This window comes from Lissotriton vulgaris, chromosome 7, assembly GCF_964263255.1.
Source record: "Lissotriton vulgaris chromosome 7, aLisVul1.2, whole genome shotgun sequence".
In the NCBI taxonomy this organism is placed as follows: domain Eukaryota; kingdom Metazoa; phylum Chordata; class Amphibia; order Caudata; family Salamandridae; genus Lissotriton; species Lissotriton vulgaris.
The window spans coordinates 214,215,747-214,243,343 of NC_141695.1; the positions used below are offsets into that span (position 1 = coordinate 214,215,747).

General features: G+C 47.0%; 1 protein-coding gene across 4 annotated transcripts in view; it reads left to right on the plus strand.

The window, feature by feature from the left end:
- The window catches only part of LOC147701233 (retroviral integration site protein Fli-1 homolog), a 220,388-nt gene that overhangs the window by 183,329 nt on the left and 9,462 nt on the right, over positions 1–27,597 (plus strand). For all 4 annotated transcript variants that reach the window (XM_086929976.1, XM_086929978.1, XM_086929977.1 and 1 more), the window contains exons 5-7: positions 12,138–12,215; positions 23,732–23,794; positions 27,340–27,399. In XM_086929976.1, the coding sequence (XP_086786102.1) occupies positions 12,138–12,215; positions 23,732–23,794; positions 27,340–27,399 (201 nt within the window). The remainder of the gene's footprint in view (positions 1–12,137; positions 12,216–23,731; positions 23,795–27,339; positions 27,400–27,597) is intronic.

A 27,597-nucleotide genomic window follows, 5' to 3' on the forward strand; every position in this document is an offset into this window, starting at 1 on the left:
TGAACCCAGCCAAATGAAAATCGGTCTTGACTCTGCACCCAATGGGAACAGTCCTGCCAGGCCAGGTACTCCCTGGACTAGAAACAAGCATCCTAGGACCGGTTTCAGGGATTCACCCCTCATCAGCTAGGATCGCTTGACTCCAGTGGCATGGAGAGCACGGAACCCACAAATCCATTGTTATTTGCTCCCCATACTATTCCAGTGGTGACCCAGCCATATGCAAATCAGTCTTGACCCTGCACCTAATACGAAATGTCCAACATTAACTGCCGGGCCAGGTCCTGCCTGGACTGGAAATAAGCATCCTAGGACCCGTTTCGGGGTTTCACCCCTCTTCAGCCAAGATAGCTTGATTCCAGTGGCATGGAGAGCACAGGACCCATGTCTAGGCATACCTGTCCCACTCGGGGTGACAACTGCAAAAAGAACAATTGATGGACAGAATGCAGAACAATGCCATACATTCACCCCAGTACAGAGATCTGGGCCTAAATCCATTGTTTTTTTGCTCCCAATGCCATTCCAGTTTGGACCCAGCTATATACAAATCAGTCTTGACCCAGCTCCCCATGATGAATCTTGGGCGGCTCTGCAGAGGAAGGAGCAGATCCAGTTGAGGACTGCACCTTGGATGCCTTTGTCATGCAGTCTTCAGATAAAGCTAGAATGTGACACAGTATTGAACGTAGCTGAAGGGTCAAGCAGTATGAGGGCAGCCATTTTTCCATGGTCCCCTATGCTGCAGATCTCATCTGTGGCAACAGTGAAAGCTGCCTCCATGCTATGGTTGCTTCGAAAACTGGAGTGGGTGTGGTAGAGTAGGCCATGGAGTTCAAGGTGGTTGTAGAACTTTTGTTTGATTGTTGTCTCCATCACTTTTTGGCTGGGTACAGGAACAGGGAGATAGGATGGGTGTTGCTCATCTCGCTGGGGACGGCTGAAGGTTTTTTGAGTAGGGCCTTGACTGCTGCCTGTTTCCAGTCTTCCGGGAAGGAGGTGGATTTGATTAAAGAGTTGGTGATGTGAGTGACGATTTTGCTGATCAGAGGTCCTCCCATGATGTTGTTATGATGGGGAAAGGGTCTGTTGAGGACCCAGAAGAGACAGTTTTCCTCATAGCAGCAATGTCTTCATCATTGAGTGTTCTCCACTTGGTCTTTTTGCATTTATCACTCCGAGTGGGACGGGTATGCCCAGACTTGGGTCCTGTGCTCTCCATGCCACTGTAGTCAAGCTATCACGGCTGATGAGGGGTGAAACCCCGAAACCGGTCCTAGGATGCTTGTTTTCAGTCCAGGCAGGACCTGGCCTGGCAGTTCAGGCTTGACATTTTGTATTAGATGCAGGGTCAAGACTGATTTGCATATGGCTGGGTCCAAACTGGAATGGCATGGGGAGCAAAAAACGATGGATTTAGGCCCAGATCCCTGTACTGGGTGAAAGTATGGCATCGTTCTGCATTCTTTCCATCAATTGTTCTTTTTGCATTTGTCACCCCGTGAGGGACGGGTATGCCCTGACGTGGGTCCCGTGCTCTCCATGTCACTAGAGTCAAGGATGCTTGTTTCCAGTCCAGGGTGGACCTGGCCTGGCAGTTCAGACTGGACTGTTCTAATTGGGTGCAGGGTCAAGACTGATTTTCATTTGGCTGGGTTCAAACTAGAATGGCATCGGGAGCAAAAAAACGATGGACTTAGGCTCAGATCTCTGTATTGGGTTGAATGTATGGCCTTGTTCTGCATTCTGTCCATCAATTATTCTTTTTGGTTTTGTCACCCCAAGTGGGACGGGTATGCCCAGACGTGGGCCTCATGCTCCCCATGTCACTGGAGTCAGGCTATCCTGGGTGATGAGGGGTGAAACCCCGAAACCTGACCTAGCATGCCTGTTTCCAGTCCAGGGAGGAACTGGCCTGGCAGTTCGGGCTGGACTGTCCCATTGGGTGCAGTATCAAGATTGGTTTGCATATGGCTGGGTCCAAACTGGAATGGCATGGGGAGCATCAAAAACAATGGATTTAGACCCAGATTTTTGTATTGGGGTGAATGTATGGCATTGTTCTGCATTCTGTCCATCAATTGTTCTTTTTGCATTTGTCTCCCCGAGTGGGACGGGTATACCCAGACATGGGTCGCGTGCTCTCCATGCCACTGGAGTCAAGTTATCCTGGCTGATGAGGGGTGAAACCCCGAAACCAGTCCTAGGATGCTTGTTTCTAGTCCAGGGTGGACCTGGCCTGGCAGTTCGGACTGGACTGTTCTAATTGGGTGCAGGGTCAAGACTGATTTTCATTTGGCTGGGTTCAAATTAGAGTGGCATGGGGAGCAAAAAAACGATGGATTTAGGCCCAGATCTCTGTATTCGGGTGAATGTATGACATTGATCTGCATTCTGTCCATCAATTGTTCTTTTTGCATTTGTCTCCCCGAGTGGGACGGGTATGCCCAGACATGGGTCCCGTGCTCTCCATGCCACTGGAGTCAAGCTATCCTAGCTGATGAATGGTGAAACCCTGAAACCGGTCCTAGGATGCTTGTTTCCAGTCCAGGGAGGACCTGGCCTGGCCGTTCGGGCTCGACTGTTCCCATTGGGTGCAGGGTCAAGACTGATTTTCATTTGGCTGGGTCCAAACTGGAATGGCATGGGGAGCATCAAAAACGATGGATTTAGGCCCATGTCTCTTTATTGGTGTGAATGTATGGCATTGTTCTGCATTCTGTCCATCAATTGTTCTTTTCGCGCAGATCTCATCTGTGGCAACAGTGAGTGCTGTCTCCATACTATGCTTACTTCAAAAACTAGAGTGGGCGTGGGAGAGTAGGCCATGGAGTTCATGGTGGTTGGTGAGCTGTTGTTTAATTGTTGTCTCCATCACTTTGGCTGAGTGCAGGAACAGGGAGATAGGATGGGTGTTGCTCATTTTTCTGGGGACGACTGAAGGTTTTTTGAGTAAGGCCTTGACTGCTGCCTGTTTCCAGTCTTCCAGGAAGGTGGTGGATGTGATGATGAGTGATGATTTTGCTGATCACGGGTCCTCCCATGTTGTTGTTATGATGGGGAAAGGGTCTGTTGGGGACCCAGAAGAGAAATTTTTCCTGAAAGCAGTGGTGTCTTCCTCAGTGAGTGTTCTCCACTTAGTTAGGAGAGAGTCTGAGCCATCGATGGGCAGGTTGGTGGTGCTATCCTTGGAAATGAGTTGTGCAATTACCGTAGATCTATTACATTTTTTATTAAAGAAGTTGGAAAGGTTTTCTCAAAATTCCTGAGAAGGAGTGATGGTTTTGGCTGTGGCCTTTGGTGTGGTGAACTCCTTGTTGATAGAGAAGATCTCTTTGCAGTTGTTGGAGCTCAATCTGTTCAGTAAGGGCTCTTCTCCTGGTATACCTCAGGAGATGGTGGTCGTGCATGAGTGCAGCCTTGTAGGTATATCTGGTGTTGGCTTCATGTTTGGATCTCCATTTCCTTTCCAGCTGCTTACAGAATCTTTTGGAGTCCTGGAGCTTGTCTGCATGCAATGTTGCCTGTCAGTTGGTTCTGCCATGTTTATGAATTTTAATTGGTTGGAGTGCGTCTACCCAGGTTTTGACCCACTGGTTAAAGTTGCTGATATCTTTCCTCAAGGTTCAAGGGTGTTGCACCAGTCAGCTTCTGTTATTTTGTTCCAGTTTTGACTGGACATATTGATGCTGGTGGATGCTTTGGCTGGCAGTGTGTAGATTTGGAAATTCATGATGGAGTGGTCGATCCAAGTGAGTGGAGAGGCAAAGTTGCCTTTAATGTCGTTGCTGGGGGATGAAAATACTATCAAGGATGTGGGTCTGTGACGATCTGGGAAAGTCCGATTTGGCTCCGGCTTTCGAGGAGGTGAGTGGAGACGTGGTATAACTCCTGTCAAATCCAAAAATGTAATTCATTTGCCAGTGTTTGGCTACAGAGTCATTCGGATCACAATGTTTCACAGCTCTAATATGTTCCAGTATCCTTTTCTTGACAGGAGGGATCATGCTGCCCTCATATTATATAGCGGTACAAAAGGGGGTGGTGATGGACGGAGCCTCTGAATCAATCAAACACTCACACCCAGTCAAAAGATCTGGGTTTAATCCATCACCGTTCTTTAGCCCACTCTGCCACCCCAGTTCAGACATGGCTATATGCAAATCAGTCTGACCCTGTGCCTCATGGGAACAGTCCAGCCCGAACTGCCAAGCCATGTCTTCCCTGGACCGGAAACAAGCTTCCGAGGACCGGTTTCTGGCATTCCAGCCGTCTTCAGCCCGGCTTGCCTGAATCCAGTGGCAAAGTGGGCAAGGGACTCACGTCTGAGCATACCCTGCCACACTTATGGTGGCCAAAAGCGGTACAAAAGGGGGTGGTGATGGACGGAGCCTCTGAATCAATCAAACACTCACACCCAGTCAAAAGATCTGGGTTTAATCCATCACCGTTCTTTAGCCCACTCTGCCACCCCAGTTCAGACATGGCTATATGCAAATCAGTCTGACCCTCTGCCTATAGCCATGTCTGAACTGGGGTGGCAGAGTTGGCTAAAGAACGGTGATGGATTAAACCCAGATCTCTTGACTGGGTGTGAGTGTCTGATTGATTCAGAGGCTCCGTCAATCACCAACCCCTTTTGTACCGCTTTTGGCCGCCATAAGTGTGGCAGGGTATACTCAGACGTGAGTCCCTTGCTCACTTTGCCACTGGATTCAAGCAAGCCGGGCTGAAGAAGGCTGGAATGCCAGAAACCGGTCCTCGGAAGCTTGTTTCCGGTCCAGGGAAGACATGGCTTGGCAGTTCGGGCTGCACTGTTCCCATGAGGCACAGGGTCAGACTGATTTGCATATAGCCATGTCTGAACTGGGGTGGCAGAGTGGGCTAAAGAACGGTGATGGATTAAACCCAGATCTCTTGACTGGGTGTGAGTGTCTGATTGATTCAGAGGCTCCGTCCATCACCAACCCCTTTTGTACCGCTCATACTATATAGGCCCCACGGACATTCTAGGAGATAGATTCATGGTCACTGCCGCATACTATGAATTTATTACTGTTGGCAGTTCTACCCATTGGTAGTCCATAATTCTTATTTGTACAGCACTTGCATGCTTTGCACTTACCACACTGAAATAATCCTTCTTGTTCCTTTAGTCAACCACCCTTGTTCTGTGTGCCCAGGTAACTGTGCACCAGGATGTCTTAACCCCTTGAAAGCTCATGAAGAGCTGAACTCGTCATGAGCCACGGCGCTCCGGTGCTCATGATGAGCTCATCTCGTCATGAGCCGTGGAACGCTCGCATGCAGAGATAATTCCCCTGCTGTGCTGAGCGTTCCACGGCAACGGGTGTGGCCGTGACGAGCTGAGCTCGTCATTAGCACAGGAGCGCCGTGCCTCATGACGAGCTCAGCTCGTCATGAGCATGTGAGCACTGTGCGCGCCCCCCAGCACAGCGGGGGAATATCCTCCGCAGCGAAGGGGTTAAATTGACTTGGATTTTCGCTATGTTACAAGTGGTGTGGTGTAACCAGACTGCCTCTTATGGAGTCTGATTTCACTAAGTGCCAATGTTTTATAGCTGCTGACCAGCTTTTGTATATAGGGGTCAACCCGACTTCATGGGGTTCTGTTGCTCCCCCGCCTTAGCTGTCTTAGCTAGTAGACTTTCCCTTAACAGTTTACTCTGCCTCTCATTGGCAGTTCTGAGTTCCAGGAACCCCTGGCTTTAAATTTGCTGAGCATCCTTTTCTCCTCCTCATTAAAGGCCTGTTGGGTGCTGCATCTATGCATGGCACTAAGGTATACTCCATTTCAGACTTTTAAGAAGATGGTTGCGTGCATGCAAAATGCTGTTACTAGGGGTACTCTAACAATGAGGGCTGGTGTGTGTTGTATTGTCTTTTTAGTTATAGAAGCATCCTAGAAATCTATCTGGGATTTATGGATCCTGTGTGTGAATCGAAGAATTAAATCACTCATCAAAATGTGATTCAAGAATTCCTATAACTTCACGTTAGAACCATCCCAAACTATAAAAAGATTGTCTATGTAACACTATATATTTGGTCAAATGTACATTGACCTCGATCCACACATATTCTTCCTCCCACCAGTCCATAAAAATCCCTGAGTACCTGGGCGCAAAACAACTGCCCATCACAGTCCTGATGAGTTGTTTGTACCAACGGTCATTAAAGATGAAAAAACGATTTTCCACGCAGAAATGCAGTATCTAAAGTAACATCATTCAAGTGGTCATACAAATAAATTGACTTGTTCCTAAAATAATGCCTGCTTGCTTGTATACCTAGATCAAGTCTAATACAGGTATAAAGTAAGACCACACCTTCGTACAGGATGTCAGTTACGTATAATTGATGAATTTCATTTTTTTGTTTTAAAGCAGTAGGTTTTCTATTATTAGAAGACCTACATATAACTCCACTATAACCTTTGGTTTCTTCAGTGAATTTGAAAGGTTTTTTATTTAACGTACGTTAAAATCATATTACCTTACTGTTAAAAATGGGGATCTCTAGTTGGCAATGGCATGCACGTTTGTCCAAATAGGGACCCATCCTTCTGGTCACAATAAGGGGGATACACTACTGAAATAACCCCTGCTCATCCCCTTGGTATCTTGGCACGAGCAGGCAGGCTTATCTCAGAGGGATTGTGTGAAGCATTTGCACATAACCAACAGTAATACAGTGAAAACACTACAAAAGGACACCATACCAGTTTTAGAAATATAACCAATATCTATCTTTGCAACCAAGACCAAAATGATAAAAGACCAACATACAGTAATCAAATAGGAGCACTTTGCAAGAATAACTTTAAAATGCAGTTCCTTGAAGCCGTTAGCTCCGTCCGGTGCTAACGCGATGCTGAAAACAACAGAATCCAACAGTTCCAGCTGACTGTGTTGATGCAGATCGGCGTTAGTGTCAGCAGACTCGTAAACAGTACTGTTGGTTCTGGCCGACCGCATCGGCGCGGGGTGGTCGTGGCAACCGTCGCAGTTGTGATGTGAAGGGTAGCGGTGCAGTGCGCGGTGCCCTCGAGTTGCGGTGCAGGCAGCAGCTCAGTGACAGTCGTCCAGCGGTGGCGGGTAGACCAGGGCTGCGGTGCAAAGTGAGGCATTGCCTGTGGCGGTGCTGACAGGTCACGGTGCAAGCGACAGTGCCGGTTGATGAGAGCTGGTGTTAATCAGCTCAGACTGCAGTGTGGAACGGGGCAGTGCGTCGTGTGACTTATGAGTTGTGCCCCCAAACCCTGGTGCGGTCACAGCTTTTGAGGTCAGCGGGCAGCAACATCGTCGGTGACAACAGGATGGCAGAGTGGTGTGAGGCGGTGCGAATGTCCAGTGCCCACAGGTCAAGGTTCAAGCAGCGGCTCAGTGGCGGTGGCAGTCGTCGTCTTCGTCAGTGAGACCAGGGTTGCAGTGCAAAGTGTGGGGGTGCCCTCTGCGGTGCCTTCAGGACGCAGAGCCCGCAGTGGTGTTGGTGATGGTGTCGGCTGTTTTCCCCCCTCTGTGGCAACTGAAACCCACAGTTCCAGAGTTAAGTGACTTCTTTGCTGTCCCTGAGACTTCGAGAACGGGAGGCAAGCTCTAATTCAAGCCCTTGGAAATTCTCAGTAACAAGTGAAGAAAGTTCAGTCCAGTCCTTTCACTGTCCAAGGCAGAGCAGTAACTGCAGCCCATCCCAACAAAGCAACACCACAGCAATAGGGCATTACTCCTTCTGGCACTCTTCCAGCTCTTCTTCTAGGCAGGTTTCTTGATCCAAGCGAGTTTTAAAGTTCTGGGGTCTGGCCCCAATATTTATACTCAGTTTCTCTTTGTTCTCTTGGGCAGAGAGTGTCTGTGTTCAGTCTTAACCAGTTTGGTCCTCTCTGGCCCAGCTTCCAGGCAGGAAGTGGAGACAGCATTGTCCAAGGTAGACCATGCCCATTCAGGTGCCAGGAAATCTCCACCCCTACTCTAAATGCAGCCCAGGTCTATTTAGTCTAGCTCTGAATCATTCTGGAAAGGCAGGACACACCTCGCCCCCCCAATGGTTGTCTGAAGAGAATGCACATCACCATCCTCTGTCACTCCAAAGCCAGATAGTCAATCCACAACACAGAAGAGGCACACACGACGGCAACGGCTAAGCGAGAAAATACCTACTTTCTAAAAGTTCTATTTTCAAATACAGAACATAAAAATTATTTTTACTTAAAGATGCATTTCTACATTCTGAGTTCAGGCCTTCTAAACTCCCTTTCTCCATCTTGTCCCAATAAGAAAATATACTCATAAAATGTTACCAAGTATTCCCCATTCGATCCTATGGGACAGATGGCCTTTTACCAGTGAAAAACAAGCTACACTGTGGTTCGCTATCAGGACATGTTACACACACCACGACATGTCCTACCTTTCACATACACTGCACCATAGGGGTACCTTGGGCTTACCTTAGGGGTGACTAACATGTAATAAAAGAGAAGGTTTAGGGCTTGGCAAGTGAGTGCGGTTGCCATGTCGACATGGCAGTAAAAACTTCGCATAGACGCTGTAGTTACAGGTCTGAGAACCCGTTGAAAGGCTGCTCGTGTGGGTGCGACAATCAGTGCAGAAGGACCTCTAGCAGCCTTTAATTTACAGGCCCTGGCACTCTCAGTGCACTTTACTAGGGACTTACCAGTAAATTAAATATGCCAATCATGGAAATACCAATCCATAATACAATTTTCAATAGGAGCACTTGAACTTTAACACTGTACAGCAGTGAGGAAGTGCACAGAGACACTTCACCAGCAAAAACAGAGTCAAAACTAGGAGTTCAAAAAGCAAAAAGACAGGGGAAACATGCCAAAAGATGCCAGGTCTAACACTTACTTATGTATAACTCCACTTTAGCCTTTGTTTTTTCAGGGTAATATATTACAATATGTCTGAAGGCAGCCCTCCCCCCCGCCACACATGACCCCCACCTCCCATTCTTTCTTTTTTTGTTTTGCAATAATTTTCTCGATCTTGTGGTGGCACCGCCCAACTTTTTTTATACATTTTTCTCCAGAGGATTCAGCGGATCAGGATACCTCTAGCCTACCACTTATATAATTTTTTTAATGTGCAGGACACAGGGACACAGTCCCTTAATTCTGTAATGGTGGGTACAACAGTGTTGTTGAGATTGCAGCCAGCCAATCACAGTCAAGCTCCCACATGACTGTTTTGCTCCAATGGGAGCAAGACAGCCACTGGGGAAAAAGCCATCTTGACCAATTTAAATAATTTGGGGCAGATTTACAAGCCCCTTGCGCCGCTTTTACGCCGCCGTTGCGTCACTTTTGTGACGCAGCGGCGGCGCAAAAGATGCGCCATGGTGCGGGGTATTTACAACGTGACGCATCTCCCAGATGCGTCACGTTGTAAAGCCCTGCGCCAGAAGAGGCTTACCATCGCTGGGGGAGGCGTTCCGGCGCAGGAACGCCTCCCAAAAGTGGCTGAGTGAAATCTACAAGATTTCACTCAGACACTTTTGGGCCGATGCTGCGTCAAAACCCTGCGCCTGCTTGAAGCAGGCGTAAGGATTGATGCAGCATTGTGCACATAGGGCCGCCCTGAGCAGTGCTGGAGCTTTGTCGCGCTTGCGACGCAACTCCAGCAATGCGCCGCCTTTACAGCACAGATTCGTGACGCATCTGTGCCGTTTTTGCCCCATGGTGGGCCGCATTGTAAATGTGGCGCATCAAGGGTGGTGGAGCTGCGGCGCACAATTACTGGCGCATCCCTACCATATATGCAGGGATGCGCCAGTAATTGTAAATCTGCCCCTTTATTTTTGGAGTTTGTGGTCCCGCCGAGTCTCCCTTGTGACCAACTGTTAATATATCTAACCATTTTGAACCTTAATTTCTCAAAAACCACTGACAACATTATGGCAAATATAGTGTAATTCTGTTCAGCTGCTTTCTCTGGATCGCTAATTTTTCCTATGGAATTAAATGAGGAAAAAAGAGTTTTTGGGCCCTGCTTTTTCTCGGGCCCCACTTGACATATCACTTTGAAAATTTCCAGGAGATGAAGTGGATGAATTGTTATTTTTTTAAAATATTTCGTGAACATTCATCAAAGGCACCAAAATTATTAGCAAAACAGAAGTGCTCTTTCTATCGAAACTCTGATCCACGTAAAGTTACTATACACACTAGCGACTGTCACTTTGATGTGTGTATGTGTGTGTGTGCGTGTGTGAGTTTGTGTGGTTTATGCACGCATATTAGTTCACTATGAGTCTGTAAAGCTTTTATAACACATATTGTGCTACCCACAACATCTGGATACCAAATCCTGTATCGAGCCTTGTATAAACCCTTAGGGCCAGATGTAGGTAATTCATATTTACCGACTCTTAAATACCGAATTTTACCGATTCGGTATTTAAGAGTCAGTAAATATGAAGGGGGGAGATGTAGGTATTACAGATTCTGTAAATATCGAATCGTTAAGATTCGGTATTTACCGAATCTGTAAATACCGAATCGGTATTGCCCATTGATTCCTATGGGCCTTAAAGCCCATAGGAATCAATGGGCAATACCAATTCTGTAATTACAGAATCGGTAAATACCGAATTTTGCAAGGGTGCAGGGGGTGTCACTTTGACACCCTCTGGCACCCCAAAAATAGGCATGTGCGCCATGTGGCACACAGACATGCCCTAAGGGCATGTCTGTCTGTCACATGGCTAGGTGTGCATGCACACATGTGCATGCACACCTGAATTCGGTATTTTAACACCCAATTGGATTGGGTGGTAAAATACCGAATTTGTAGGGGCTTTGGGACTCAGAAGAGTCCCACCTACATCTGGGAATTACCGAATCGGTAAAAATACCGATTCGGTATTTTACAGATTCTGTAAATTTACTGATTCTGTAAATTTACAGAATCTGTAAAATCTGGCCCCCTACAGCTCAAGATGCCAAATACCGGTCGGAAACGGCCGAATTCGGCCGTTTCCGACCGGTATTTGCCACCTACATCGGGCCCCTAATTCCTTGGAAGTACTAAGGGCCCGATGTAGGTAAACTCCAATTTACCACTTCTTAAATACCGAATCATACCGATTCGGTATTTAAGAAGTGGTAAATTGGAGGGGGGGAGATGTGGGTATTTCAGAATCGGTAAATACCGAATCTGTAAGATTCGGTATTTACTGATTCTGTAAATACCGAATCGGTATCCCCCATTGATTCCTATGGGCCTTGAAGCCCATAGGAATCAATGTGCATTACCGAATCAGTATTTACCGATCCGGTAATTACCGATTTCTGCAAGGGTGCAGGGGGTGTCACTTTGACACCCTCTAGCACCCCCAATACTGGCTTGTGTGCCATGTGGCACACAGACATGCCCTAAGGGCATGTCTGTCTGTCACATGGCATAGGTGTGCATGCACACATGTGAATGCACACCTGGATTCGGTATTTTAACACCCAATTGGATTGGGTGTTAAAATACCGAATCTGAAGGGCCTGTGGGACTGAAAGTAGTCCCACCTACATCCCGATTTTTTAAAATCGGTAAACTTACCGATTCGGTATTTTTCCGATTCGGTAATTTTACCGAATCAGTAAAATACCGAATCGGAGAAAAAAAGGTCCCCTACATCTCAAAAGGCCAAAAACCGGTCGGAAACGGCCGAATTCGGCCGTTTCCGACCGGTATTGGCCACCTACATCGGGCCCTAAGCCTCAAATTCCATTCAACAAGTGCTGAAACCACCATCCACATCCTTTTGTTCTTTTTCTTCCCAAATCCAACTAAAGTGTAGGTCTTATAGCTACATCTTCTTCTATGTCTGCTCACAACCTAACATATACTTGATAATGCAGCCCCCACTTAATTTACTGTCTGGGATCAGTAAAAACTACACATTTCATTAACCCATAAATCAGCTCCTCAGATTGCCCTTGAATGATGTGTGATCTGACAGGCACTTTCATTATACATCAAGTATTGAGAAAGGGGTTCATAACGCCCTCCAGCAATGTGTGTTTCTGCCTTCACTTTCTCATCTACTCTGACTCCTCCTCCAGAGCCCATTTGAGCTAAAACCCTCTTTTCTAACAGGCAGCCCGACGTTCACCTATCCTGTCACTCCTGTGATTACGCAGCAGCCACCACCTCCGCGGATCCAGGTTAAAACAGGTAAGCATCTTACCACAGTTTTAAACTGTAGAGGTAATGAGTCTGGGTATTATTACTCTCTGACTCCTAGTCACATGTTCATACCCTTTCCATCCAGATGTATGTCAAGTCCACACCTCACAACTGCCAAAAGTGTTTGTCTACCCCACATTTAGTGGTCCATTGAGGACCTTCTATTCATGTGTGCATTCCTCCAGTGTGGGCCCTCAATCTCAGCCTGCGTTTCTGTCTGCTGAGGTGTATCAACTAGCTCAGGAGCGTCTCCATCTTCTCAGGAACGTCTCTATCTTCTACGCAGTATCTCTGTCTGCTCTGGTGTCTCTTTGTATATGTCCAAGTGGCCCTATATGCTCAGGAATGTCTTTCCGCTCAGTACCTCTGTCTGTGCAGGTGAATCTATCTGCCCAGGTATGTTTCACAGTTGTCTGTATCTGCTCATGCTGGTGTCTGTCTGCTTTAATGCATCTTTACCAGGCCAAGTCTCTCTTTATATCTATTCAGCTGTCTCCAAGTACTCATAAATGTCTCTATTTGTTCTAGTGCCTCCACTTGCTCAGAGGCCTTTAGCTGCTCAGGTTTGTCTAACTGCTCTGATATCTATTTATAGACCTTTCTATATGTAGCATGTGCCTCAGTCACCCCCATCATGTCCCTATCTGCTGAAGACATGTATTACTCTTCAGATGTATCTATTTCTATTTAAATTGATCTGTCTGATCAGGTGCATCTATTTGCCTTATTGTACGTTTATTCTAGTGTGCCTGCATCTACTCAGGTGTGCCTCTGACTGCCCTTTGAGCCTCTAACTGCTTATGTCTGTCACGCCTGCTCAGATTCCTCATTACCTGTTCATATGATCCTCTGTGTTTTCATTTATCTATACATGCTCAAATATCTCTATCAGCTCTTGCTTCTCTTCTCAGTTGTATCTCTATTTGTTATTCATTTTTATCTGTTCAGATGTGTGTTTGTGAGTGTTTATGTGTTTATAGCTGCCCAGGTATTTCTCTGTCTGTCCCGGCCTGTCTCTATCTTCAGGTATGTCTCCATCTGCTTAGGTGTATATCTATCTGTTCAGTTTTGTCTCATTTACTGGTCAGTTATGTGTCTATCCGCCCAGGTGTATCTAAAACTAATCAGGCATGCCCTGATCTATAAAATATCTCTATCTGTTCAGGCAGCTCTGTGTACTCGGATGTGTCTCTCTTCAGATATATCTGTATCTACTCAAGCCTACTTCACTCTACCTAGATTTCTTTATCTGTTCAGGATTATGACAATCTGTTTAGCCGTGCCGCTGTCTACTTAGGTGAGTTACTGTCTTCTCTCAGGAGAGTTGTTCTGCTCAGATGTTTATATTTGTCTGTCCTGGTGTGTTATTGCCAGCATAGAGGTGTCTATCTGCTCAGATGTGCCTCTCTCTGTTTAGATGTGTGTTTGCTTGCTCATTTGTCTCTCTTTCTGTACAAGTATGCCTCTGTGCTCTGTGTATTCAAGTATGTCTCTATCTGTTCAAGTATGCCTCCATCTCTTCATTAATGTCTCTATCTGTTTACATATGACACCATCTGTTCATGTATGCCACTATCTGTTTAAGTATGCCTCTGTCTGTTCAAGTATGCCTCTATCTGTTCATGTATGCCCCCATCTCTTCATGTATGCCTGTCTGTTCAAGTATATCTCTATCTGTTCAAGTATGCCTCCATCTCTTCGTGTATGCCTCTGTCTGTTCAAGTATGTCTCTATCAGTTCATGTATACCTCCATCTCTTCATGTATGCCTCTACCTGTTCACATATGCCACCATCTGTTCATGTATGCCACTATCTGGTTAAGTATGCCTTTATCTGTTCAAGTATGCATCCATCTCTTCATGTATGCCACTATCTGGTTAAGTATGCCTTTGTTCGAGGCATGTGGGCTGCTGAATTCATATCTGTGCATAGTCCGCCACCTAGTGTTGGGTCCGGATGATTGCACATTGTTGTCCTGGAAGAGTCTTCGAAGTATCACGAGATAGGTGGCTCCTCCCCTGGACTACAGTGCGCATGGGCATCGCCTCCATCCCCAGATTGTTTTTTTCCGCCATAGGGTTCGGATGTGTTTTCGGTTCCCTCCATCGGAACCGATAGTTGTTCGATTTTACTTGAGACCAAAAGGTCTTTAGGCTGGGCGTCGGTATAGTTGCGTTCGGGTTTTCTTACTGACTCTCAGCTCCGATCTCCTACTGCCCTTCCACGTGCTTCGACGCGGACGGGCCTACACTACAACCTTTGCTATGGAGCGGACTCCATTCAAGAAGTGTCCGCTGTGTCACTCAAAGTATTCGCACCTCGACGTGCACCCCGTGTGCAACACATGCTTGTCACCGGATCACCGTGAAGACACCTGCATGGCGTGTTCAAAGTTTAGGAGTAAGAAAACTTTGAAGATTCGCCGGGCTAATCGACTCCAGGCACAGTTGTCGGCTTCGGCGCCCCCACCTGATGACATCTTTCAGGAATCGGTCGAGGAAGAGGACGACGTACAAGGGTCGGACTCTGGCCCCGCGTCCGAGGAAGAGCCCTGCGACGCGGATGAGGAGGCCTACGACGAGGTCTCCGGTGAGGTAGGGGACGACGAACTGATTTGTGCCACGATGGGAGATAGCTCAGAGGAAGAGCATCCCCAACCAGACTCCGGGGTTACTCCCCGTCATACGGCCCAGGTCGAGGGATCGCCTTCGGGCCTTACCCAAGATCTAACTATGAGTCCTACGTCCCCGCCTCCGGGCCCGGTCACGGACATTTCTAACAAGAAACCGAAAGTGAAGCCAACTGGTCTCGCACCCTCGGATGCGAAACCGAAACCGAAAGTGGCGTTGGTGAAGAAGGTTCTGGAGGCGTCAACTTCCACGAAACCAAAAATGGCCGACTTGAAGAGCCACGCCAAAATGGCCGACCACAAGAGCCGCGCCAAAATGGCCGACCCGAAGCCCTCTGGGTCGGCGCCGAAGGTGAAGGCACCCGACGCGGCTGCGTCGGCACCGAAAGGGGTCGCGGACCCGAAAACGACTTCGAAGAAGCGTCACGCCGACGGTGCGCCAGGCCATGGGGCGTCGGCACCGAAGAAGAGGCCTACCGGCGACCGGGCTCTCGGAGACGAGGAGTCGCTCGCGACGGTTCAGCCCTCGGCATCCCTTACAAAGAAGGTGGGAGAATCCTTAAAGCGGATCCAACAGTCCACTGTTGTTCCCAGCCAGGACACTGTAGTGCCTAGGCCCACGCCGAAGCCTGCCAAGGAACAAACGCCCATTCGTTTTACCCTTCCTCCCAAGTCGGCGCCGAAGGCCTTCGCGCCTAAGCAGAGCGGACACTCTCAGGAAGTATTGACGCCGAAGGCTGCCTTGGTGGTGTCGAAGCTTCGGCTACAGCCGCTCGCGGTGGAGGAACGTCGTGAGGTGACCATCGACGCCAACACCGGAAAATTGTCGCTCCTCAAACGAAAGATTACGTCGGAGCCGGCGTTGGAACCTTTTAGGATTCCACTTAAGAACAAAAGGTACTCTGCGGACTCTTCGGCTCTGATGGAACCGCTGTCTCCACAAGCCCTGGAACACTCGCCGGCCCATTCCCCCGTGCCTGATGTGGACGAGGAAGAGGACGAGTACGACTATCCTGCGTACTCGGATCCGGAAGAGGAGCATGTGCCCTGGACAGCAGGAGGCGACACAGACGACCCGCAGTCGGGCCAGGACACTCAACTTTTCGCCGCAAAAACGTCCCCGACAGAGGACTCGGCGGCGTTTAATGCATTAATAGAGAGAGCTGCAGCGAACCATGACGTCGAACTGCACTCAGACCCCGTGGATGCGGACTTCTTAGTCGACACCTTCTCGGTAGCCGAAAAACAAGTCAAGACACTACCGATGCTTAAAGGGGTGCTGAAGCATGCACAGGAGGTATTCAAGGAGCCCACCCGGGCGCGGGTGGTCAATCCTCGCATCGACAGGAAATATAAAGCGGCGCCCACGGATCCCACGTATATTAAGGGACACTTGCCATTGGACTCCCTGGTGGTGTCCAACGCTCGAAAGAGGGCGAATTCGCAGACTACTGGTGATGCTCCTCCCCCAGACAAAGAGTCCAAGATCTTTGAGGCATCAGGCAAACGCATTGCTGCACAGGCAGCGAACATCTGGAGGATCTCTAACACTCAAGCCCTGCTTGCACGTTATGATAGGGCCCATTATGACACATTAGAGGCCATCCTACAACACTTGCCTGACCAATACAAGGAGGCGGGGGAGATGCTCATTCAGGAGGGTAAACTCATTACAAATGCATCCATCAAATGTGCCCTAGATGTGGCAGACACTGCCTCCAGGGCAATCAATACAAGCGTGTTACTTAGACGCCATGCCTGGCTTCGAATTTCTGGGTTCAAACCCGACATACAAACCACAATACTGGGTCAAACAGTGAATCCTGACCATCTGTTCGGCCCTGAGGTGGATGCCTCCCTGGAAAAATGAAAAAAGATACCGAAACTGCCAAGTCTATGGGGGCTTTGCAAAGTCAGCAGTTTCGGGGTGGTTCCTTTCGCCGCTCCAATTCAAGAGGCGCCTCGAGAGGCCAGGCATCCCAGTCCACGCAATACTACAAGGGTAACACCCAGTCCTCGTATAACAACAACAAGGGCAGGGGTGGCTACAGAGGCAATAATATCAAAGGCAGGGGACGTGGAAACAATGCCTCCAGGTCCACCACCTCAAACAAGCAGTGACGTCTTGTCACTTCCCCCCGATCACTCGACACCTGTCGGGGGGAGACTCCAGCAGTTCCTGCCGGCGTGGAGGTCCATCACCACGGACAGGTGGGTGAGGTCTCTTATCCAGTACGGGTACTGTCTAGAACTTACGTCCATTCCACCGGACATACCGCCAAGAAGCCGTGCTATGTCCGACGAGCACTTGACCTTGTTGCAGCAAGAAGTACTGGTCATGCTGCAAAAAGGGGCGATAGAGCTCGTTCCATTGCAAGAACGGGGAACAGGGGTTTACTCCCTGTATTTTCTGATCCCCAAAAAGGACGGATCACTCAGGCCGATCCTGGACCTCAGGCCCCTGAACTGGTACATCAACTCGGAGCACTTCCATATGCTCACATTGCAGCAGGTGCTTCCCCTGCTTCAACGGGGGGACTTCCTAGCAACGCTGGATCTGAAGGATGCCTATTTCCATATTCCCCTGCATCCTTCCCACAGAAAGTATCTCAGATTCACGATCTTAGACCAGCATTACCAGTTCAGAGTCCTGCCGTTCGGGGTCACCACGGCACCGAGAGTTTTTACCAAATGCCTAGCGACTGTGGCGGCGCATCTCCGTCGCCAGCACGTCCATGTCTTTCCATACCTAGACGACTGGCTTATTCAGGCAAAGACGGAACAGCAGTGCGTAGACCACATGTCACGCACCATTCACCTCCTGCACGATCTGGGATTCTCTCTGACCTACCCAAAGTCCCATCTCCAGCCCGCCCACGTGCGACAGTATCTGGGCGCGACAATCGACACTCTGGCAGCCACTGCGCAGCCGAGTTCAGTGAGAATCGCCAGTATCCAGGCGCTGATCCAACGATTCAGACCCCAAAACTCGCTTCCAGCGAGGGTGTTCATGCAGTTGATAGGCATGATGGCCTCCTGCATCTCCATTGTCCCGCACGCGAGACTACATATGCGTCCGCTTCAGGAGTGCCTGCCACGTCAGTGGACTCAGGCTCATGGGCAACTGACAGACCTAGTGTTGGTGAGCGGTCGGGCGTACAACTCTCTGCATTGGTGGAATCCACAAAACCTTTGCAAGGGCCGACCATTCCAAGAGCCTGTCCCACAGATCATCCTGACAACGGACGCCTCTCTCCAGGGATGGGGAGCGCATGTACTCCATTACACGGTGCAGGGACTATGGACACTTCAGCAAAGGAAGATGCACATCAATGTGTTGGAACTGATGGCAATCTTCATGGCCTTAAAGGCGTTCAAAGTACATCTGTGCAACAAGGTCGTGTTGATCCGGACGGACAACATGACGGCCATGTACTACATCCAGAAGCAGGGAGGAACACACTCTCCACAGCTGTCTCATCTGGCTCAGAGCATGTGGAAGTGGGCCATTCAGAGGAACATCTTCCTCATGGCAGAACATCTCCCAGGCAAGGACAACCAAATGGCGGATCTGCTCAGCAGACACAGCCGTCAGATGCACGAGTGGGAGTTACATCCATCAGTACTCCAACCGTACTTCCAAAGGTGGGGTCATCCAGAGATCGACCTGTTCGCCACAAAGGAGAACGCAAAATGCCAAAGCTTCGCCGCCAGATTCCCACACCCCCAATCACAGGGCAATGCGATGTGGATGAACTGGTCAGGCAGATTTGCGTACGCTTTTCCCCCAGCACCTCTGATACCGCTGGTGGCACGCAAGCTCAGGCAACACTCGATGACTCTCATCCTGGTTGCTCCAACGTGGGCACGCCAACCATGGTACACCACGTTTCTGGAACTCTCCGTGGTACCGCATCAAAGGCTTCATCTCACTCCCAGCCTTCTGACGCAGAGCCATGGCGACATTCAGCACCCAGATCCGCAACAACTCAACCTGGCGATCTGGCTCCTGAAGTCCTAGAGTTTGGCTACCTCAATCTTCCTCCCGATTGCATGGACATCATTCGGGAGGCGAGAAAGCCCACTACTAGAGCTTGTTATGCGGCTAAATGGAAGAGGTTTGTCGTCTACTGCGTGGAGCACAGCATTGACCCGCTAGACGCGTCCATTCAAAACATCATATGTTACCTCTTTCACCTGTATCGGTGTAATCTAGCTTACTCTTCCATCCGCATTCACCTGTCGGCTATGGCAGCATACCTCCAAAATAGGCAACACCTGTCACTCTTTAAGGTCCCTGCTATCAAGGCTTTCTGGAAGGACTCAAAAGAGTCATTCCACCAAGGACTCCACCAGCTCCGGAATGGAACCTCAATGTGGTTCTTACAAGGCTGATGGGTCCTCCCTTTGAGCCACTACACTCTTGCGAGCTGCAGTTTTTGACCTGGAAGGTTGCGTTCTTGGTAGCAATCACATCGCTACGGAGGGTTAGCGAACTGCAGGCGCTCACCATCCAAGAACCTTTCTTCCAGGTACATGCCAACAGGGTGGTGCTCCGCACTAACCCTAAGTTCTTACCCAAAGTGGTCTCGCAGTTTCACATAAACCAAACTATTGAATTGCCGGTGTTCTTCCAAAACCCAGAGACGCTGGCGGAGCGGATGCTCCACACCCTTGATGTGAAGAGGGCCTTGATGTATTATGTGGACAGGACAAAAGATTTCCGCAAAACCAAACAACTTTTTGTTGCTTTTGCCACACAACACAAGGGAAATGCAATCTCCAAAGCAGGAATAGCTAGATGGATAGTAAAGTGCATTCAGATCTGCTACGCTAAAGCTAAGCGCACTCTCACTATCCCACCGAGGGCCCACTCCACTAGGAAGTTGGGGGCCTCTATGGCGTTCTTAGGTAACATTCCCTTAGAAGACATCTGTAGAGCAGCCACATGGTCTACCACTCATACTTTCACTAAGCACTACTGTGTAGACGTGCATTCAAAACAACAGGCAGCTGTTGGTCAGGCTGTTCTAAAAACGCTTTTTCAGACTGCTGCAGCTGGCACGGGCGGCCGCCGCTAATGGAGGGACTGCTATGTATTCTATGCACAGATATGAATTCAGCAGCCCACATGCCTCGAACTGCAAATGCTACTTACCAGTATGCATCTGTTCTTGGCATGTAGGGCTGCTGACATTCATATCGCCCACCCTCCTCCCCGGCGCCTGTAGCAGCTGCAGTATGTATTCATATACACACATATGCTCATAGCATGGTCATCACTCACTTCTTCACTCCATCTCTGCCTATGGCTAAAAACAATCTGGGGATGGAGGCGATGCCCATGCGCACTGTAGTCCAGGGGAGGAGCCACCTATCTCGTGATACTTCGAAGACTCTTCCAGGACAACAATGTGCAATCATCCGGACCCAACACTAGGTGGCGGACTATGCACAGATATGAATGTCAGCAGCCCTACATGCCAAGAACAGATGCATACTGGTAAGTAGCATTTGCAATCTGTTCAAGTATGCATCCATCTCTTCATGTATGCCTCTGTATGTTCAAGTATGTCTCTATCCGTTCAAGTATGCCTCCCACTGTTTAAGTATGTCTCCATCTGTTCAAGTACACCGCTATCTGTTCAGGAATGCCTCCATCTGTTCATGCAGGCCTTTATCTGTTCATGTTTGCCTCCATCTGTTCGTGTATGTCTCTATCTGTTCATGTATGCCTCCATCTGTTCATGTATGTGTCTATCTGTTCAAGTATGCCCCTATCTGTTCATGCATGCCTTTATCTGTTCATGTATGCCTCCATCTGTTCATGTATGTCTCTATCTGTTCATGCATGCCTCCATCTGTTCATGTTTGTGTCTGTCTGTTCAAGTATGCCTACATCTCTTCATGTATGTCTCTATCTATTCAGGAATGCCTCCATCTGTTCAAGTATGTCTCCATCTGTTGAAGTACGCTTCTATCTGTTCATGTATGCTTCCATCTGTTCATATATCTGTCTATCTGTTCAAGTATGCCTCTATCTGTTCATGTACGCCTCTATCTATTTAACTATAGGTCAATTTGTTCATGTATGCCTATCCTCTAGCTGTTCATGCCTGTGTCTATCTGTTCAAGTATGTCTCTATCTGTTCATGTATGCCTCCATCTGTTCAAGTATGCCTCTATATCTTCAAGTATACCTCCATCTGTTCGTTTATGTGTCTATCTGTTCAAGTATGCCTCAATCTCTTGATGTATGCCTCTGTCTTTTCACATATGCCACCATATGTTCATGTATGCCACTATCTGGTTAAGTGTGCCTCTTTCTGTTCAAGTACATCTCTATCTGTTCAAGTATGCATCCATTTCTCCATGTATGTCTCTATCTGTTCAAGTAAGCCTCCTGCTGTTCAAGTATGTCCCCATCTGTTCAAGTACGCCTCTATCTGTTCATGAATGTCTCCACCTGACAATGTATGAGTCTATCTGTTAAAGTATGCCTCTATCTGTTCATGTATACCTCTATCTGTTCATGTATGCCTCTATCTGTTCATGTATGCCTCCATCTGTTCATGTATGCCTCCGTCTGTTCATGTAGGCCTCCGTCTGTTCATGTAGGCCTCCATCTGTATATGTATGTGTCTATCTGTTCAAGTACACCTCTATCTGTTCAAGAATGCCTCCATGTGTTCATGTATGTGTCTATCTGTGCAAGTATGCCTCCAGCTCTTCATGTAAGTCTTTATCAGTTCAAGTATGCTTCCATCTGTTCAAGTATGTCTCCATCTGTTCACGTATGCCACGATCTGTTTATGTATGCTTCCATCTGTTCATGTATGTGACTATCTGTTCAAGTATGCATCTATCTGTTAATTTATGTCTCTATCTGTTCAAGTATGCCTCCATATGTTCATTTATGTGTCTTTCTGTTCAAGTACACCTCTATCTCTTCAAGTATGCCTCCATCTGTTCATGTATGTGTCTATCTGTTCAAGTATGCCTCCATCTGTTCATGTATGCCTCTATCTGTTTATGTATGCCTCTATCAGTTCAAGTATACCTCCATCTGTGCAAGTATACTTCTATCTGTTCAAGTATGGCTCCATCTGTTCATGTATGTCTCCATCTGTTCATGTATGCCTCTATCTGTTCAAGTATGCATCCACCTCTTCAGAATTTGACTCTGCCTGTTTAACTATGCCACTACCTGTTTAAGTATGCCTCCATCTGTTGTAGTATGCCTCTATCTGTTCATGTATGCCTCCATATATTCATGTATGTCTCTATCTGTTCAAGTATGCCTCTATCTTTTCAAGTATACCTCTATGTGTTCAATTATGCCTCCATCTATTTGTGTGCCTCCATTTGTTTGAGTATGCCTCTATCTGTTCAAGTATGCCTCCATCTGTTCAAGTATGCCTCTATCTGTTCAAATATGCCTCTATCTGTTTAGTATGTGTCTATCTGTTCAAGTATGCCTCTATCTGTTCTTGAATGGCTCTATCCGTTCATGTATGCGTCAATCTGTTCAAGTATGCCTCCATCTGTTCATGTAAGCCTCTATCTGTTCATGTATGCCTCCCTCTGTTCAAGTATGCCTCTATCTGTTTAGGTATGCCACTATCTGTTAAAATATGCCTCCATCTGTTCATGTATGAGTCTATCTGTTCAAGTATGCCTCTATCTGTTCAAGTATGCCTCCATCAGTTCAAGTATGCCTCCATCTGTTCAAGTATGCCCCTATCTGTTCAAATATGCCTCCATCTGTTCAGTATGTGTCTATCTGTTCAAGTATGCCTCTATCTGTTCATGTATTCTCCTTTCTGTTCATGTATGCCTCTATCTGTTCATTTATGACTCTATGGGCCCGATGTACGTAAATTCATTTTACCACTTCATAAATACCGAATCATACCGATTCGGAATTTAAGAAGTGGTAAAATGGAGGGGGGGTGATGTAGGTATTTCAGATTCTGTAAATACCGAATCGTTCTGATTCGGTATTTACCGATTCCGTAAATACCGAATCGGTAATGCCCATTGATTCCTATGGGCATTGAAGCCCATAGGAATCAATGGGCATTACCGAATCGGTATTTACAGATTCGGTAAATACCGAGTTTTGCAAGGGTGCAGGGGGTGTCACTTTGACACCCTCTAGCACCCCGAATTCAGGCACGTGTGCCATGTGTCACACAGACATGCCCTAAGGGCATGTCTGTCTGTCACATGGCACAGGTGTGCATGCACACATGTGCATGCACACCTGTATTCGGTATTTTACCACCCAATTGGATTGGGTGGTAAAATACCGATTCTGTGAGGCCTGTGGGACTCAGAAGAGTCCCACCTACATCTCCAAGTTACCGAATCGGTAAAAATACCGATCCGGTATTTTACCGATTCGGTAAATTTACCGATTTGGTAAATTTACCGAATCGGTAAAAAAGAGCCCCTACATCTTAAATGACCATTTACCGGTCGGTAACGGCCGAAATCGGCTGTTACCGGTCGTTAAATGGACACCTACATCGGGCCCTATATGTTCAAGTATGTCTCCATCTGTTCAAGTATACCTCTATCTGTCTATGTATGCCTCCATCTATCCATGTATGTGTCTATCTGTTCATGTATACCTCTATCTGTTTAAGTATGCCTCTATTTGTTTAAGTACGCATCTATCTGTTCAAGTATGCCTATCTGTTCAATTAAGCCTCTATCTTCTTCAGTCTATGGCCACAAGGATATCATAGTCTGCCCAGGTCCCCCCTTTAATGAGTGCTGTAATAATGAATATGATAAATTCAAGCATTGCAAGGCGGAAGAGGGGTAACTTTATATCTGAGATATTTCTTATCATTTAAAAATCCACAGAGTCCACATATGAGGAGGTTCGGAGAGCCAGCTGGAGCGGACCTGCCCCTGCTACCCCAAAAGGTGCTATCTGTTTACATCATGGTTGTTTACCCACCTCACATGTGCCCACATTTAATGGTTATTAGAAGCTGTGATTTAGCATTATTACAAACCCTGTCCATCCATTGTGTGCATCAGTGACCCACATGTTGTACATGCAGCATGTGCTGATATCCATACAGGGGTACATTGTGGAAAATGATTCATTTGGCTATGGCCTAAAAGTAGATTACACTAGATTAAAACTCATTGAAATGCCTCGTTGGATTTTTCCTAGCTTTTAAATACTGAATACATTGAGAGAGGTAACATATCAGCTTTTCTTTGTAAATATATCTAGCAGGATACATTTCAGCATTCTTATCTTTACACCTTAAGCAGTAAAACAAAGGAAAGCTTATGGAGGTCCCAATGGACAGGGTGCATCCAGGATCTGGGTGGTGCTTTATGGAAATTATTAGCTGATGCAGCCATTTCACTGGTTAATTTTGATAACACATGAGACGATAAGGGGAGCCGATGGATTTGTATCAGGATTGGCATGATTTGATAATATTTCTACTAGCCCTGTGTACGAGAAGGATGCCCTTAAATACCACCATCCGGATGCAAGAGTACGAGGGCATGAATTACAGGTGTGAAGTTGCTTTCTGGAAGAAACAGTTTCACTAAGACGAGAGAGTTGGTGCTGGCCATCGTTATATTGTTTTTGGCACCTTGGGGCATATTAGCAAGAACCTCGTTAACATTATCGCCGTTTTAGCAGCAGTTTCCTGCTGCTAAAACAGCAAAAATTTTAATGAGGTTCTTGCTAATATGCCCCTACGTTGAATGCAAGTGATGTGGCATTCAGTGAAAGTTGTGGTTTAAGGCTGTCAAAGTTCTTTAGCCAGTTTTGTACAATTTCTTATTTGTTCTGGTTGGGTTGAACCTCAGGTAGGCACTGGACATCCAGGTCTTGATGAGGTGCAGGCAGTGTTTAGGCATTGGAAGTTCTAGATAAGAGGAGACTTTCAGGTAGAATTGTGCATTGTCAGCATGTTGGTGAATTCTGATAATGTTTTCTGAGAGTAGAATCCAAAGGGGATCCATGTAGATGTTGAAGATGACAGGAGACAGAATGGAATCTTGGGGAATGCCACAGGTGTAAGCAATCTATTGGGACCTGCAGGTGTCTGTGTGAACAAATAGTGTCAATTAGTAAAGTAGGAGGACAACCTTGCAAGACTGCATAGTATGGTCGATGGGTGGGTGTCTGACTGTGTCAAAGGCAGTTAAGAGGTCCTGAAATATCAGAAGGCAGGGGTCATCTTTATCTGTGGTCAGGAGAGTGTTGTTATTGGTGTGTAATGTAGTGGTCTCTGTGCTGCAGTGAGATCTGAAGCCAGATTGGTAGTCATGCAGCAGATGCTTAGTATTGAAGTAGTCTTGGGGTGGAGAGTAGACTGTATTTTCAATGATCTTGGCCATGAATGGTAGGTGAGTGATGGGCTGAAAGATGGGTAGGTCATAATAGTCTAATGTACGTTTCATTAGGTTTGGGATAAACTGGCCAGACTTGAATGCTTTCGGGAAAATGACTTTAGTGGGGGAGGTGTTGACAATGGTGAGGAAGCTTGAAAGAGCTTGGTCAGAGTGACCTCTGATGAAGAACAAGAGTAAGGATTCATCTTCTTGGGAAGCCGCTTTGTGGATGTTGAATTTGTTGGTATAGAATAGAATGTCTACTCTAGCGTCAGAAAGGAGCAGCGGTCTCCGCACAAACCCCAGGCACTACAAATCAGTGCGAGTAGCCCAACTTAACAGACTCTGCCCCTGGCGGAACTCCACGAGTGCAGCAGAGTTTTTCTGGCACTTTGCTGAGTTCTGCAGAGTAAAACCCTGCAAACTCTGCCCAGGGCTAACTAAAACCACCTCACTTCTTAAAAGAGCATGTGATACATATGGAATTTTAAGGAAGGCAAAGCACACTTAACAAAGTAAAGTGAATATTTTAGGGTAATGAAGAGATGACAATGTTGCTGATGCTTGAGATTTGAGAGAGTCAAGGCTTTGACTGATGACCAGGTTGGTATTCAGTGAGAACGGGGGGGGTGTAATAGGAGAAGCAAGCTTGGAATGTTTGATGTGCTGTCAGATCTTGTTTATTTTTTCACTAAAAGAAGAGGGTGATGACATTGAACTTGTCCATAGAGTGTGTGATAGATGGGTCAGGCACGGGGTTGATGTAGTGGCTTGATTGTATTGAAAAGTGTTCTGCTTCTGTTGAAGGCTTCGGTGATGGTGTTGGTATAGTACTTTACTTTGGCTTATGTGATATGATGTTGCCTGGATGGACAACAGTATCATGATGTCAACACTATTACTTTTTTTGTTCCATTTTCTTTCCTGGGTCTGAATGGATTTTTTATTGTCAGTGAAGCCTTTAGAGTACCAGGGTGCTGAAGGTTTTGACTTGCTTGTTTTCGCTGGAGCGTGCATGTTCATGCATTTTCCCCCCAAAATGTGAAGTTGTTTAGAAGGGTGTCACAGTCGGAAGTGGAGTGGACACAGCATGGTACATGTATTAGGATGTCAATGGAGAAGTCTTTAGAGAATTGGAAAGGCTTGTCTTCTCTTTTGGGTTGACCTCAGTTTGTTGGTGGGATGCTGGCCAGGGGGACAGATCGGCAAGGTGTTCAGTCCCTGACACTAATACTATTACAACTACCTCAAGAGAAAGGACAGTGAAGGAGAAAGTAGGAGAGAATAAGAATAGGAGAAGAGTCAGACTTCGCTGCTTATGAGTTAGCATACTTATGGACTGGTGATGGGGGGTTTATCAAATTTACCTTATTTTGGTAAGGAGCCATCACACAATCCTGGTTGTTCGAGTGCACGTGGTGAGGGGACCACAGATAAGCGAGACTATATCTATTTCTGAGGTTGGTAAATCATGGGGGTTTAAAAACCTTAGATGCAGAGTCAAGTGCTTCCCATTGACGTCGGATTTTTAATAGAAAGTGGCCCATGGCCGATTTGTTTCTAATTTGTCTCCTTTCATGGATCTGTTTTGGTGGAAAATGTTTGTCTGAAGTCCTCAGGGATTGGCTGAAAGCTGAACAACAATAGCGAAAATCCACTGGACCAGATTTTGCAAATAAAACAAGTTCACTCTGGTCTAAATCCAGATGGGTGTCAACTCTAACCATGGATAGTTTATAGGATCAACTCCTTTGAAAAGTCTAATATTCCGCGACGATACACGTTTTGCTGGTTGCTAACAATAATGCAAAATGTAAATGTTGTGTTAAAGATTATAATCAGATTGATCATCACACTAAATACAGCATCCTCGCTTATAAATAAATGTAAGTCTACTGTTCTTAACACCATACTGTTCGCAACACTCCTCGGTTTTAAAACACCCAAATGTTCAGAGAAGCAGCAATGCTAGATACCTCTTCCAAAGCATAGCAGATTTAAGAGCTTTTTGGCCAACTAGTTTGAACTATTCACTCCTGTGAATTACTTAGGCATGCAATGTATTTGTAGTAATGTATATTTTCATTTCTGTTTGGATACAGGTTCTCCTCCTCATGTTCCAAATGTGAACAGGACAGCTGAGCCTGCCAGAGCCATGCAAGGTGTGTTTTAGCAGCTGAGCATGGAGGGGTCTGAGCCCAGGGCTCACGTGCAGTCTGTGCACACGCTACAAGCTGATAAGTACCGCCAGTATTTCACTGCCAGGTGATGAGCAAAGGGCTCAGAAAACATAATGGAGGCCACCAAGAATAGAGAGACCACCATGGCTACTAATCATAAAATATAAAGAAGAGGGAGGC